We start from the raw sequence: 15,990 nt of genomic DNA on the forward strand, positions 1-15,990 counted from the left end.
TAAGCAATAACACCAAGCATTTTAAAAGAGTGTTTAAAATGAATTTTATTGTTTGAATTTTACAAGTAGTCTTTAGAGGCTTTAAACAAGAACTCTTGCAAAACTCTAATAAATAGCTTGCCCCAAGTCCCCAAAGGAAATGAAAAACAAAATGAAAACAAAACTCAGAAGGATAAGCAAGACTTCAGAATGCTTGGATGTTAGCAATATTTCTCATTTACAAAGAGATATCAGGCAATGTACAATCTCCTTTATACAAGTTAAAGAGAGAAAGAGACGACTGAAATCTTTACAAAGCACTCCGAAATCTTCCTATTTCCATAATAGAAATGTTACCAGGAAAAAAAAGTCCCATGGAGAAACCACAATCATGAATGAAACTATAGCATAAAAATCTGGTAGTGGGTGTGGTGGGGAGAAAGAGAATCCATCCTGTTTCTTTCAGGGATGGAATAAGGAATGAGTTCATATCACTCAGGGCAGGGAACTTCCAAGCACATGCCACTAGACTGCTGAATGTCCCCTTAGGCCAGGGTCACCCCTAAAGGGGCGAGGGGTCAGTTTAGTGGCAATTATGAAGGCAAGAAACAAGGGGGTGTTCTCGGGTCAGTCAACACTGGTTGGCCTGTCTGTGTTCTGCAGTGGTGACTGCCCAGGGGCTCACAGCAGCCTGCACCACTAGACAGGAAAACAAGCACATTAGGAATTTCTGCAGCAGAATCCTCTGGATGATCACAAAAAGATGCAGAAAATGCCGTGCTTAGATTTCACACTGGGACATGCAGATTTCAAAAGCCCATTCTATTACAGTCGGTGCTCCTAACAAGCAAGGATTAAAATTCATGATTTAACATTCACTGTTAGCTTTTCCTAATTACAAACACTGGTGAAGTCTTGCTTTGGAGAGGAAGATTTATTAATATAGTCATTTTTAGCAAGCTTAAAAATTTTTTTCTACATCTTTAGCTTTAAAAACCTCAAACAAAAACTATGTATATTTTTGACCAAAATGCATACAAGTATGGTTTTAGTTGGCAGAATTAGGAAACCAATGAATGTTTGGAGCCAGGGAACTATAGAGAGTTAATTCCAATTTAGTGGGACTTACTTAAGCCAAACAAAAAAGAGCCCTAGCAGAATGGTGCACCTGAAACCATCTCCCTGGGAAAGAAAGAGCAGGAAGTGACATCACAATGAAGGATCACAGGGGTGGGCCCTGCAGGCCTGATGATGTCCCTCTCTGGTTTACTGACTTGCTGTATAAAATGACCCCAATTTGGCTGGTCTCTGAAAAGGACAAACAGCACCAGCTCACATACAAGTCCTTCAAGGGAGGGGGGGCCTTTACTCAAAGCTCCTCCCTCTTCAGGCATTTTTAGGAAAGAAGTTAAGGAAACACCCCTCCCCACTCCCCAAATAAACGAGTTAAAAAAACTTGGCTTTCTTAGGAACAATGACACTTGTTAGATTACAGGGAAAGCTTGGGTTACCTGAAATAGATAAGAAAGCTGATGGGAATAGAGGCAGATGGCCAGGAGGCACCCTGGTCCTAGGCCCAGTTTCTGTTTAAATACATAACAGATAAAGATATTGTGCAAAAAAATAAAGACATTCACATTTTAGCAGTTAAACTTTTATTTTACTTTTTAAAATTTTTATTTACTTATTTTTTTCTTTTCTACAAAAGGCAGATAATGATTGTTGATCTGCAAATGTGCTGTGCACTCCCGAAGGGGACGGGTGGGAGGCTGGGGAAGGTGCTGAGAATGCTCCTAAAGGCGTGAGTGAGGGGGCTTCAGGGCACCCCCAGAGAGCACGCCCTGCGCCCTCCTCCTCTCCCGCAGCCGTTCCTAGCTCATGTCTATGGTGTTGAAGACCCACTCCGTGAACTTCTTCAGCTTGTCTGAGGCGTTCTGGGACTCCTCCTGCAGCCTCAGGTTGTCTTCCCGCAAGTGCTGCACTTCTGCCTGCAGGTGGGCTTTGTCCTCCTTTTCCTGGAGATGGAGCAAGTAGAGGAGAACTAGCAAGGGGGCCCTACCTGGCTTGGGCTGGGGAGGAGGAGCCAAGGGTCACTTTATCCACCCATTTCCATTCTTTATCCCACTAAACCCTGCATATATGGCCTCTGTCCTGGGGCTAAGCCATTCTATGCTCAGAAAAGAGAGCTTCAAATCTACAGTATTAGCTTGGAATGGAAATATATTGATGTGTATTTAAGACTCTGTTAACAAGAACTAACCTGAATTTTAGGTCATTGTTTTTATGGCTACTGTCTTGATCAAGTTTAAGACACCCAAGAAACAAAATGGCATTCAGTTCTCCTAGTGTGAAAGCCCTAATAACAAGGACCACATGGGAGTCTGGACTGACACATCGCACAAGGGGTGGGAGGCCAGGAGAGGGCTGGTGGGGTGGGGAGCTGAAGTGCAAAGGCCTTCCCCCAAATGGGAACCACTTTACTGATGTGTGACAGCGAAGGCCTTCTTGCAGAATGTCAGCAGGACCTGAGCTCAAAGCTACCCCTCAGCGTGTGCACAGAAAACTGTGCAGTAACACCATTTTAAGGGCTCTCACAGTTCTAGGGCAGTTTGCTCCCACAGACAGGCAACTTGCTCTGAGAGTTATGTTTACCTTCTTCAGATCCTCACGAAGCATCTTCAGCATACCTTCCAACTGGTCCACTTTAGAAGCCAGGGTGGGAGAGGAATCCTTACTACTGGGAATGAGAAACAAAAGGCTGCATTGGCAGGAGCCTCCAAGGCTGGGTCTCCGACCAGCCCAAGGCTGAGAAGGCTGTATTCATTTGAAAAAATGGATTTCAAATGAAATTACTCAACATGATAACCCAATGTGCAGTTTCACTTTAAAAAAAGAAAATGATGATCTTAACAAAAGGTGTTACAGGCTTGAAATACAGCTAATCAATAGCTTCCTTTGTTAAAGATGCTGCATTACTGAAAAAAGAATGTGACAATAAGCGAAAAAGGTCTCTCTGGCAGCACAAGAGGTACTTAATGGCAGATCCACAGTCACATGGCATAGTGATTCCTGAGGGATCGCTTCTGGGGGCTCAGGGAAGAGATACTCCTGTGGGGGTAGAGTGGGGCTGACGCAGGATCTGTTTGGGGCCACTAGCACAGGACAGGCCGCTGGTTCCCAAAAACATGGGCTGTAGTCACGAGCGTGGCTGCAGCTAAGTCATCGTGCCCATGTCTTAAACACTAATCTAAGCATCTTAAAATATTTGAAAAATAAGGCTACATGTTTTAAAAGCTTGTCAAAGCTTAAAGTCTTACATTCTGTGCCATTATGATCACAGTTTTCTTACGTTCGATCTGAAGTGCTAGTAATATTGTGTGGGGCGAGTACTAACAGGTGCTGAAGGACAGAGGCCACCAGCCTGCCAGTGGGACCCCACAGCCAGATATGCTCCCACCCAGGGCCAGGAACTCTATCAGCTTCCTGCCTCACCACCTCTACCTGAATCCAAGCTGCCGACAGCTTTCTGAACAAGTTCAGCTAAGTCACACGATCTCAGTCACACCACAGAGACTGCTGGAAAAACACACACCTCCTCTTTCCAGAGGCCAAGAGGGAAGAGATGGTGGCTCTGTATTTTCTCAATCATGGAATAAAAGGCATCTTTACTTCAAAGTTCAAGCTTGCGATACCTCCCTAAAATGAACTGTCATTCTTTCTTCTCATTCTAAGTCTACAACAGCTCCAAAGAAAATCCAGAGTGGCATGGAGGATGAAAAGGCTGCTGGCCAATGAATGATGATGTCCTCCAAACTTCTAAGGCAGGACAACCAACTAAAGCTGACAACATATGGCTTTGAAAAGAAAAGCGGTTAGCAGTAATCCACAACATAATGTGGTACAACAGGCAGGCCAGTTTGGGGGCAGGTGGAAGGTCAAAGAAGTAGTAGGATAAGACACTGGCAGATGGGGAATGAAATGTCCTCACAAAGCCACTGCAGGCTGTCAGGCTGATGAAACTCTCAGGAGCCTACAGATTCTTCAAAATGAGTAACATGTCTGTGAGTGCACTGTAGTATTTAAAACATATAGAATTCCATTTGCATCTGTTTAGTCTATAAGAAACAAAGAGCCAATCCTTTACCCTCATCCTATGATTTGATAATTCCATTCTTTCTCAGGAAAACAGTTTTATACTTCTCTTTGTTAGAGACGTCATCCTAAGAAGGCACATTTTTGTCTTTCCTTTAACTCTACTTTTTAAAAAATTTTTATAAGTTTTCAGTAGCTAAACTCACTGTCATTCAGCTCATTCCTGCTGTCTCAATAAGACTGAAAGTGGCATCTATCTGTCACACTCAGAACTAATGATCCATTGCTCATACTACACTTTCTTGGCTAAGAGCCTGTCCTTGCAGGCTGTTCAGAGAGGTCTCAAGCTGCGTCCCATAGGCCATCAGCAGGACCTGTATCAACCTTGCTTTTCCTGCTTTTTCCCACTTCCGACCCTGTTTTTTTTTTTTTTTTTTTATAGATATCCGGATTCTTACTCATCCTCTACACAATCACTGCGCCATTTGAAAGTAAGAGGAAAACAGAAAATTCGGTCTGCACACAGTTGAACAGAAGTTAATGTGCATGCTCTCGACACAGAGGAAACTCTGGACCTCTATTGCTGCTTTTTTACTATCTTATTTTATACATGTCCTTAACTATCCTGGTGACCCTGCTTCCAAGCACAGGAGATGTAAGGCACACATGGGAAGCTGCTGAGATGGGCACACAATGGCAGTCCCAGACTCCAGGACCCCCAGCACAGGGCCCAGGACGTGCAGTGCAGATGATCTCTCTCACCTGACCTGAAGGTGTGAACGAATGATGGCGAATGGAATACTTAATATTCATAATCATGACCTTAAGTTGGTTAAGAACAGTTAAACTGTGTCTGTACTGCTTAGTTATAAGTGTTCTAACTAAAAAATAAAGTGTCAGGCACTGTGGTAATGTGCTCCATTCAGCTAATCCAGGTGGCTTATGCCCCTCCTTTGCCACATCCGCCACTATCAGGGGGTGACACATAGTGCAGAGTGGTTCCCTCGCCACTAGGCCACCAACCTGCTATATGATTTCATCTGGGCCAGAGCCTGGTCATCGAGCTGGTCACTGTTGGATGCTGCACTCAAGGGCCGATGGTTTTCATCACTAGCAGCAAAAAACGAGGCTCTCTGAACTGAAAGGAGATAAGAAACCATTGAGCACTTTGGAACCACATGCCCGAGTCCTATGTGTAAAATATCAGCAAATGGTCTATGAGGGCAATCAAGTTTAATCAATATATAGGACTGTATTTGAAATCTTATCTCTCAACCATTATAATGGAAAATATCACTGTTTTAGCTATAAGAGGATAGTAACATTATAACTTCTCTTTAAAAAGTACCTACTATGAATCAATTTCGAACGCCCACCTTTCCCTGCTCATCAAAGTGGTATTCTAGTAAATGTTTCCCTGGAAAGAGGCCTTGTGCTAAATTTCCAGACTAAGGCTTTTTGTACCATTGAGTATGATATAAATGCATTAAAGACCTAGATTTAAACTTCTTGAAACTTCTTATGAGTATGTTTTCCACAAGATGCCTGGCCACTCTGGTGGCCTTTAGTCCATACCACCTGTGTTTCAAAACATCCCAACTTAAAATTTATATGAAAATAACCAATAATTGAAAAATCAGGTTAGTACTGGGGAATTTCCAGCAGCTAAAAATAATAATGCAGGAGGCAGTGGGAGCAGCTATGGATCACTCCACAGTTGTTTGGCTTCTGATTCTAAGCCTTGTAAATTTCTACCCCAAATTGAAACCTGATGGAATAGCAAGTTTAATTTTCCCAAATAAGAACAGTAAAAAAATCATCTGCTATCATAATTTTATAAAGAATTATTTTAGCACCCCAAATTGTGGAGTGATATTCTTAGAATCATATCACTTTTTACTCAAGAATGAACAGTAGACAGCCTTGGGCAAACACTTTGCTGCATTACTTTTAAGTTTTTTCATTCCAGCAGACCAGTCCCAGTCTGAGGATCTGCATTTAAGAACCACCATCCTAAAGCAAGCACAGAGCCAGCAGGTTGGCAAAGAAACAATGCAGTATTCTGGACTTGGTGCGGTGAGTGAGAAGGGCAAAGGAAGCATCAGGACTTGATGGGGCTGGGCACAGCCAAGCGGGACACTCATTCTGATACACCCAACTGTGCAGTTTGCAGTGACATCTTTACTACATGATATAAAGACCCTCTGAATAAATATTCTTTCCAGTCAAGGGAGAGCTGGGATTCCTCTACCCTTTGCCCATCCTACATGTGGAGATGGCGAGACATCCATGTTATGAATTCCTTGTAGAGGAAACAGTAGGTTCCATCTGATTAATAAAGCATGTGCCCAGCTCAGGGTCTGGCCCTATAGGGTGCTCAAAAGCCATTAGCTCCCTGGGCTGTTGTTGTGCCGGTAAGGTACATGTGCTGTCAGTGTATCCAAGGCAACGGGATAAACAGACTTGATCACAATTCTGCACACAGCAGCATGGCCCTCAGGGTCCCAGGTTGCCCTGCGTGTATCCCACTGCACTCACCCTCATAGGCTTTGGCAGCATCTACCAGGTTGGACCAGTCCAAATCTGCAGCAGTGTCAGGCAGGGGCATAAGGCCAGGGTCTGGCATAGGTTGCCTTCGAGTCTCCTGGATGTCAGTGAGAGAGCTGTCCGAGGCCGAGAACTCTCCTGCAAAAGGGGACAAGGATCAGAATAGTGCCTGTGTCCACAGGAGAACCACTTGTGAACTTACCCAATTTCCATTATCAAATAATTTGTAAGCCACTCATTACCAGAATCAATGCCTAATCTATCAGGCTGCTAGTGGCCACCCTAAACCTGGCCTAAAATAGGAACGAGCTTCTTCCAGTCTCTCTTCTTTCTCTTTCTTTTTTGGTGGTATTGGGGATGGAACCCAGGGCCTCTTACATGCGAGGCAAGTGTTCTACCACTGAGCTCATCCCCAGCATATTTATTTATTAAAAATAAATGACAGTGAAATGCATTACAATTCTTATTACACATATACAGCACAATTTTTCATTCTGGTTGTATATAAAGTATGTTCACACCAATTTGTGTCTTCATACATGTACTTTGGATAATGATGTCCATCACATTCCACCATCATTGCTAACCTCCTGCCTTCTCCCTTCCCCTCCCACCCCTCTGCCCTATCTAGAGTTAGTCTATTCCTCCCACGTCCCCCTCCCAACCTAACTATGAGTCAGTCACCTTATATCAGAGAAAATATTTGGTATTTGTTTTTTTGAGATTGGCTAACTTCACTGAGCATTATCTTCTCCAACTCCATCTATTTACCTGCAGATGCCATGATTTTATTCTCTTTTATTCCCAGCCTTTTAATTTTTGAGGCAAGATCTTGGTAAATTGCCCAGGCTGGCCCCAAACTTTCAATCCTCTTGCTTCAGCCTCCCAAGTTGCTGGGATTACAAGGCATGTTCCATTGTGCCTGCTCATTTATAAAATAATCTCCTACCATCGCTCTCTCAGCGAGAGTCATGGGAACACTAATTATGTGCTTAGGCAAAAGGTCTGCTTTTGGGGCAGCTGTCTGTCCACATGGGGCTCAGGGTGGCTGTAGTGCTCAACTTTCCCTAATGGAGTCCTGGGATTCGAGCTGGTAAGAGCCTATTCCAATGAAGAGCTGAATTTTGAAGCCAACCCAGGAATGTTTATTCCTTTCAGAGGAGACAATAGAGCATAGTTTTATCTGGACTAGAACCCAGTCTCTGGACTCAGAGAAACACTCAGTCACATCACAGAGATGTGAAGTCTTCTGCTAGAAAAACACCCAGCTCTCTTTTCCAGAGGCCAAGAGGGAAGAGATGGTGGCTCTGTACTTTCTCAGTCATGGAATAAAAGGCATTCTTAAGTTCAAAGTTCAAGCTTGTGATCCTGCCCTAAAATGAACTGTGTCATTCCTTCTTCTCATTCTAAGTCTACAACAGCTCCAAAGAAAATCTAGAGTGGCATGGAGCATGGCACTGGTGAGAGGCACATCCTTGGCCTGTGTCTGCCCTGCATCCCAGGGATGGCCTACTGGATTCCACAAGTGGATGTGCAGGTGGTTTGAGAAGAAAATCAGACAGTGAGTGTGTGAGGGAACTTGTAGGGAACCAACCAAGGAAGGAGCTGAAACTGCTCTTTTTCCAAGGACACAGGTCATCCCATCCCATGAGCAGTTCCTTGGATTGGTTTTGGTTACAGCAGTCTAATATCCAGTTCTTTCTAAGGTGACAATTGGTCGAATACAAATATTAAACCATTGTCAACAACTGACACCTTAACAAATAACCTTCCTTTGCCCAGGGTGGGGACGAAGGAGCACCACAAGCCCCTCTGTGCCATTTGAGAGCACACTGCTATTGCTCAAGTTCATGGAGGCGGACGGTACAAAGGGAGGACTGAGGGGACAAGAAAAGCATAGCTCATGAAATATAAAGGCCCTCAACAGGCGGATGCTGTATTAGGAACACAGCAGAGTGTGTCCCTAAGAATGTTAGGTAACATTAAAGTCCATGCAAATTCAAAGTAAAAGTAAAACTCTTGCATTAAAATCTACATGACTCTAGAAATACCTGTTTACACAGGGTTAAAAAGTTCTGCATATTATGCCAGCCTGGTAAGCCAGGGTATATTTAGTGCTTGTTTTCCCTTTCAAATTACATAAAAAACCACTCTGAAGTGCAGCTGCTAGTTATTAATGTGCTTAAAATTAGCAAAATTATGAGTAAATGGAAGTCAACAAATACTGCAAGATATTAAATGCTCAGTTCTATTTAAACTTGCTCCCAACAAGGGTAAGTAGGTGGAACAGATGATTTTGTATGTCACTCACAACCCTTCTGCCCTTTTATCTCTGGGGCTCAAATTTCCATATGGGGTAAAAATTCAAGACAAAAATCCCTTCCCCACTTCCCAACACCTTTCAGTGGTAGTCACCAAATGAGTTAAGGCTACAGGGATTAGCCCAACAAGAAATGCTCAGTGTAGGACATGATATCACCAAGCTGCTGCCTTTCACAGGAAAGCTAAAGGAGAAGGTGCTGCAGAGGGCAGCCTTTTCTCCCTCTTCCCATGGAGCCCACTACAACCTCTACACTGGGCCTCTACAACCATACTGCCTCGCTGGGCCACCACCACATGCGTGGCCAGATCTCTGGGGCTGCGCTCCTTGAATGCCAACCTCTAGAAGGCAGGGCTAGCTCTGAATGCTCACGCAGGCAGGACACAAGGAAGGCTCTTTTCATTTCTGCAAAGATCAGAAAAGAAGTGCAAAGAAACAAACGAACAACTCCAGGTAGCAGGATACCACAGGAGTAATGGAATTCAGAAAAGAAATTCTCCCTTTCTGGCCTGACATGGGGAGAAAAGAAGAGACAAAGGTGAGGGGTATGTTAAGTTACTACCAAGAGCTTTATTTTAGACTCTGATGGTAGAAAAGTGATCATTACATGTTTGAATTTGATTCACTGGGGGTAACTTCCTGGAGCAAAGAAAAAATAGAGAACTTGTATGGGGATGGGATGCAGGGGGAAGATGGCATGCTCCTACTGGGGGTGACAGGGGAGAAGCTGGAATGGGCTGCTGAGCAGGACAGAGACACGGAGGAACATTTGGGTGCGAGAGCTCAAGAGCGATGCAGGGCAGGGTGAGGCTCAGTGGGACAGCGTTTGCCTGGCGTGTGTGAGACCCTGGGTTCCATCCCCAGCACCACCAAAAAGAAAAAGAAGGACTGGGGATGTGGCTCAAGCGGTAACGCGCTTGCCTGGCATGCGCGAGGTGCTGGGTTCGATCCTCAGCACCACATAAAATAAAGATGTTGTGTCCACCGAAAAACTGAAAAATAAATGTTAAAAATTTCTCTCTCTCTTTTTTTTAAAAAAAAAAGAAAGAAAAAGAAGTTAGGTCTGGCAAGAGATTTAGAAAATACAGTTGCAGAGAAGGAGAAGGAATGTGGGTTTGATGCACAAAGTGGTATAAAAGCTGCAGCAGAATTTGTAGAAGGAGAAAGGACAGAGGGGGCAGCGGTCACAGCAGTGTGTTTGACGCACCATCAGGAACACAGGTCCTATAATAGGTGTCTGCGGGGCTAAGCAATGGCTGTCAGGGGAAGAACAGGACTCTGGAGTGGACTTGGACTGAGAGAAGAGAGAGGAAAATACCAAATTTATATCTGAAGCCCCAGAATATGGCTCTTCCTAAAACTAGAATTTTGTTAGGTCACAGAACAGACACAGTATATGTGAAATAAAGGCAAGAACATGGAAGCAGCCATATTTATAAGCCTTTTCCTTAAATAATGGTTGCTAACAGCATGAATGGACACATAAAGGTGTCAACAAACAGGGGACAATATCCATACAGCCTGGGGGAGACCCAGGACAACTACTCGACTCCTCTGGGTTCTCAGGGTGGCTGTGGGGGCAGGGAATACAGCTCTTAAGAAGAAACTGATCTAGTGTTAGCAAAATTTAGACAATCTAAACATCAGCTGTGCTGTTTGATAAGAATATAAATTCCCAGACTGTACCTTCAGACCTTAAATCCAGTGTCTTGGGCAAGGTCTAGGAGTCTGTGTTTTTAACAGGCATCCCAGGTGACTCTTGTGATCTGGGATTCCAGGAGTAGGGTGAGTGTGGGAGAGGCTGATAAACTGATGCACCCTGATGCAGGGTTTGCTCTCAGCAAAACAGCTGGAAGCTCTGTCTGGGACCCTGGGTCATCCAGCTGAAGCTAGGGGAACACTTACCATGCAACGACTTCATTCCTAAGGTGTAGGAAGGCCTCCGCAGCGGGAGAGACTTGGGGAGAGAAGGGTACGTGCTGCTGAAGAGGACATCGTTGGGCAGGGCTTGGTCCAGAAGTGAAGCCCTCGAGGTGAAAAAGTGCTCCCTCTGGCCACTGTAAATGCTCTCGTCAGACAGAGTTCTGTGCAAAGCCCGCCTTGAGGTGGGAGTGCTGGGGAAAGGAGACTGAGGGGAGGACAGCGCGTGGAACTGTAAAACAGTGAAAACAGGGAAGTTAGTGTCTGGCTCAGACACCAGAACCCCTCATTTATTCCTCTGTCTTTGAGGAGTAAAAGGAGTCCCCAGTCATTGATTTCCTAAAGCCCAAAAGGCTTCCACAACATATCAATAATCCATGTGTGATTCAGACCTGTGACTAACTGGATTAATCAACATGGTGTGGTGGTCAAGAACAAGACTTTAGGACCAGATGAATGTGAATCTTATTTGCGTCCCATTTCTTTCACCAAATCATGGAATTTCCCTGAGCCCAATTCCTCATCTATAAAATGGCAGCACAACACCTGTTGGGATTGTCAAGTGCATTAGGTGGGGCCCTGAACTGATCACAATGGCACGTATTAGGCCTGTTATGGTCTCCTGTGGGCAGAGCCACTGTGCCAGGAAGAACAGCTTCAAAAGCTTGTCAAGTGATAGCTGGGCAACAAGAGTGTGTACCCATCCAAATTTTATTAACTGAGACCATTGGTGGGTCCTGATAAACACTAACTACCAACAAGCTATACTAATTCAATTTCTCAAGCTAGATGGATTTCATGAGGTTTGGAAATTAGTTTTTGAAGACATATTTCTATTAATAACAAAAGCTGGCTTTATAAATAACAAATATTTTTACATAAATGGCATAGTTCCAGGTACGTGTGTCTCTTATGGATGCCTTTTGCCTGGTTGGCCAAATTTGATTTTACCTGAGATCTTTCCACAAATAGCTAAATTTTTGAGAATCCCTTTCATTCACAGAAATACAGACACATTAAGAATGTTTAAATACTCAGTAACCTGAAAGCAAATGGAGCATCTGGCCTGACAGTAACAAATCATCCTCAACAGCTCCTCCTAGGACACTGTTCACCTTGACAGGGGAGCAAGGTGGAGTGAAGATGTGAGGAGGAGGGCTGAGCCACCGCTGGCAGAAAGCCACAATGGGACTTTCCATGACACTTTGACAGGGCAGAGAGAGGATGATTTAGTGACAGCTCCATTCAGGTGGCTGATGTTACAGACCCAGAAATACAGAACTGACACTCAGGTTCACTCGGGAGGTCTGGGGCCTGGCACACTTCCACTCAACAAGCCAAGGGTTAATCAAGTCAGAGCTGCCCCCAGGGTGCTGTGCACAGCTGCTGCACAAATTATTAATCAAACACACTGTAAATAAGCTCAAGGTGTTACCAATTGGATAAAAATGGTGTTCATTTTTAAAAATTCAGGATGAGTTAAACCTACAGTGTGCAAAAGCTTGCCCAAAAAATCATGCTGCTGTGACGAATGCTTAGTGAGAAGAACTTGGTGTGGAGGCAACGATTTCCCTTCTCACATATGGGGAAGAGCAGGCATTAGAGAGATGAATGCTTGGCTGGTTTAGTTTTTGTCGCGCTTTTAACAATCTCCTCAATCATCTCTCCTCTGTCTTGGAGGTCCTAGGATAGTCACATGAGGTCCCTGACTACCAGGCTGGTCCTCGGATTTCTGGATTCAAAAGTTGCTGCTAAATTTGTTTTAGCACTTTGGTTTTAGCAAAGGAATTTCCAAATATTGTTTCCACCCTGAGGGTTTTACAGAAGAAAAATTCTCCAACAATTCTAGTTTTAGTCTCTTTGGGAAATAATATACTTTAAGATCCTTCAGGCAGTGTGTTTATTAGAAGCTAAAGCTGAAGGAGCAAGGGTTGGAGGTAGGGAGACACCTGCCCAGATGCTCTTTGCCCATTAAAAGATAGCAGACTTAGTCTTGTCTAAAAACGTTGGGATGGCCCCTCACTTCATCCCTCTTCAACTCCAAAAGTATACAAAACTGCCCATTCCCAAGAATGCCTCATCTGCTTTGTCCAGGGCCACTCCAAGTACTGCCAGCCCTTGGCAAACAATCACAGTGATTTCACAGAGTATCCAGGTGGGAGGAAGGGGTTCCCAAACTGTGTTCCAAGGAGCCATGAGGTTCCTTATAGCACCACTGCTAGGCAAAGAGGTCTGGGTGGGACAGGAACCAAGCCATCCCCACCTCTCCTCTCAGAGCTCAGTTCTACATATTGGCTTTCTCTGTGTGATTCTGTTTTTAAAAAGGACTCCTGAACTTTAAAACCTTTTGGAGGCTACTTATCTGTAAATCTGTTCCTCTGTTCCACAGCAGAGGGATAGAACCTAGAGAGGTGACACTTTGCTTCTGGCTAATCTCCTGTTTTAGTCTCTCACTCTTCTAGCGCCCCCCATCCCCCCAGCTGTCAGTGACATGTGTCACCTGTACTCACAATAAGCTGGTAACAGCTCTTCCTATACTGGCTTCAAGCAGAGCCCCTTCCTTTGCTCTATATACCTGGGAGCCCTGGTTAGAAAGGTCTGTATATCTGCCTGACCATAAGCACACTCAGAGAACCAAGGCTTGTGAGTGAGGTTTCTTATAATGCTACAGCTCAACCAGCAGGAGCTTGATGGCAGCTGCGTGGGAACGCTCAGCTATGGCCTGTCATCCGTGTCACACTCTACTGGCAGGCAAACCTGGGAGTGAGAGCCGCTAGGTACGTGGACCTCCAAGAAAACCACTGTGGCGTTTTGAGTGGGTTCCAAGTCTCACAGCCCAGAGCTGGTCTCCTAGGACCCTGAAGCCCATTACAAAGGCTTGCAGCCTGGGATCAGTGGTGGCCTGGAAGACCAGACCAGGGCATGCTGGCCTCACTGACACAGCAGAGCCAGTCACTCAGACAATGACTTCAGAAGACACAGGGAGCAACTTAGCAGAACTCATCTGAAACTGAACCAGCTCAAAAAAGATGAAACCACTGAGAGAAGAGAGAAAGTGAGCCTGTCCCATCCCTACTCCCAGCCCCTCCCTGCAGTGGGCTGGGGCCAGCATCAGCACTTTCTTTGCAGCAGGTCTCACATGAATACAGTCACAACACAAAGACAGGATACCCCTTTCCTTTTTAGGAAAGCTAAAGTAATTTACTTTGGAAATAAAAACCAAGAACTAGAATAAGAGCAAAACAGACATTTGCCTTCAATTATTTCCACTGCAAGAATAAATCAAAAGAATGAGAGCTCTGAGGTTGCTCCTTGCCAAAAATGTTGAACTAGGAATTAGGGGAAAGATTTCTTTCAGGGTAGATTTTATTTTCCTCTGACCTTAGGGAAAAAAAGAAAGAAAGAAACTTTTATTTTGAAACTGATATTTAAAAATTTTAATATACTTCCTTGAATTTTGATGGATAAAGACAGAGAAGCACTATCTTTTGCATGGTTTCCATGGAAACCATTTGTACCCTGGAAGATGAGTCAGAACTGCTAAGTGCTGACTTCTGAAACAAATGACAGAAGTCAAAATGGTTACATCTGTGACAAAATTTAGTAACATAATAAATCATGTTAATAAATCATTAATTTCTCACCAAAACTCCTGAATGGTCCTTGGGATACATTTTATTCCTGTAAATGTTGATTTTTAAGTTTAGGAGGTACAGCTGACCATTCTGGGGGAGATGTTTGTGTGTGTGCACACACAGAGGTGATGGGAGAGCCCAGAGGCAGTGAGAGCACAGGGCTCCTTCTACCTGGGCACCTTGTGCCCTCAGATCACAGTGTGACGCTGTCGAGTGGGTAAGAAAATAGTCTAGCTTCCATCTTCCATTCATTCTCCAAGTTCTTCTGAAATAAAAGCTTTCTAGTCCCTTCAAACAGACTACAAATCAATGAACTAAGAACCTCAAAAACAGAAACCTTCAAAGTTTACTGCCATGACTTTCTGGGGGCTCCCCAGTATACCCCATAATAGACCTCAGGTCCAGCTCAATAAACACCAACTCCAAACCCTGCAGCATGAAATTGCAAGCTTCAGAGGATAAAGAAGCAGGGTGCCTGCAGGAAGCTGTGCCACAAGTCCTGTGAGCTGAGGCAAAAGGCAAACCTTGCTGTGTGGTTCTACAGAGGCCTGGCCACTGTCAAACCCAAATGCTGAACAAGCACTCAGATTGGTGGAGAGGGAGACTGGGCTTTAGGGAAGGCACTGATGGTCTGGAATCCTGAGAGAGAAACAGAAGCTTTTACAAAGTACAGAGATCTGGAAAGTTCTGGAGGCAAGTATGTATACTTAGTTGGCTGGATGGAGAGGCAGCTGTCTGTTTTCTTTTGGTGCATGCTGATGACAGTGACCACCAGGCACTTCCTCTGGTACTGTGTGTGCCCAGCTAGTTAACTGGCCCATCTGTGAGGTAAGAACCTCATGGGCAGAAGGCACTGAAATCTCTATGGAGAATTTTCGAGCTGACAAGGGACCTACAGGTTTCTCTGAAAAGTTCTATGAAGCAGCATCATGTAGTTGAAGACTGAGGGATTATGCACTTTGAGTAGGGCACACTAGAAGAAAAAGCTGATGGCGGGTAGAGTAAGTAAACAGGAGCCAAGACTTCAGAGATGGCTGTGGCAGTGAAATTGGGAAAATACCTGGGAAAACTGGGAAGGGGGATCCAGAGAAGAGGAACCAGCAATCAAACTCTAGGGTAGCTGTAACTAAGGCTACAGCCCCCTCAAATTTGACTTCTAATTCCCATCCACCCCATGCTCTGTCTCATACCTTAAAATTCTTCTGGGATTCAGGAGTTGGGCTTTCAAGGTCGATGAGCTTCTTTAGATCCTCCTCAATGGTGGACTTGGAGGTTGGCTTGGGGGACGCCCGGAGGTCCCTGGTTGAGGCCCGCAGCCTGGTGTGGGCTATTTCACTGCCATCACTCTGATGGCGCCTGGGAAGAAGGACAGAGATGTGGAAACATAGTCAACAGGCCGACCCAGCCATGGTGGGCTCTGAAGGCTGAGAGAAATACTAAAGATAGGAGAAGAGAACCACTCCTGTTTACTTCAGAATGCATTCATGGGAATGAAAA

At 44.6% G+C, this 15,990-nt stretch overlaps 1 protein-coding gene across 6 annotated transcripts in view; it reads right to left on the reverse strand.

The window, feature by feature from the left end:
* Positions 1 to 1,683: 1,683 nt before the first annotated feature.
* Positions 1,684 to 15,990, reverse strand: part of Sipa1l1 (signal induced proliferation associated 1 like 1) — a 130,296-nt gene continuing 115,989 nt past the window's right edge. For 3 of the 6 annotated variants that reach the window (XM_076849927.2, XM_076849929.2, XM_076849925.2), the window contains 6 exons: positions 15,684 to 15,849; positions 10,844 to 11,090; positions 6,610 to 6,756; positions 5,095 to 5,209; positions 2,632 to 2,716; positions 1,684 to 1,994 (listed from right to left, as the gene is read on the reverse strand). In XM_076849927.2, coding sequence (XP_076706042.2) covers positions 1,851 to 1,994; positions 2,632 to 2,716; positions 5,095 to 5,209; positions 6,610 to 6,756; positions 10,844 to 11,090; positions 15,684 to 15,849 — 904 coding nt within the window. In that variant the 3' untranslated portion in view covers positions 1,684 to 1,850. Of the gene's footprint in view, positions 2,021 to 2,631; positions 2,717 to 5,090; positions 5,210 to 6,609; positions 6,757 to 10,843; positions 11,091 to 15,683; positions 15,850 to 15,990 lie in introns of all 6 variants that reach the window. The other 3 variants (XM_076849928.2, XM_076849926.2, XM_077109129.1) reach the window with 2 other exon arrangements.

This window comes from Callospermophilus lateralis, chromosome 3 (genome assembly GCF_048772815.1).
Source record: "Callospermophilus lateralis isolate mCalLat2 chromosome 3, mCalLat2.hap1, whole genome shotgun sequence".
Taxonomy (NCBI): domain Eukaryota; kingdom Metazoa; phylum Chordata; class Mammalia; order Rodentia; family Sciuridae; genus Callospermophilus; species Callospermophilus lateralis.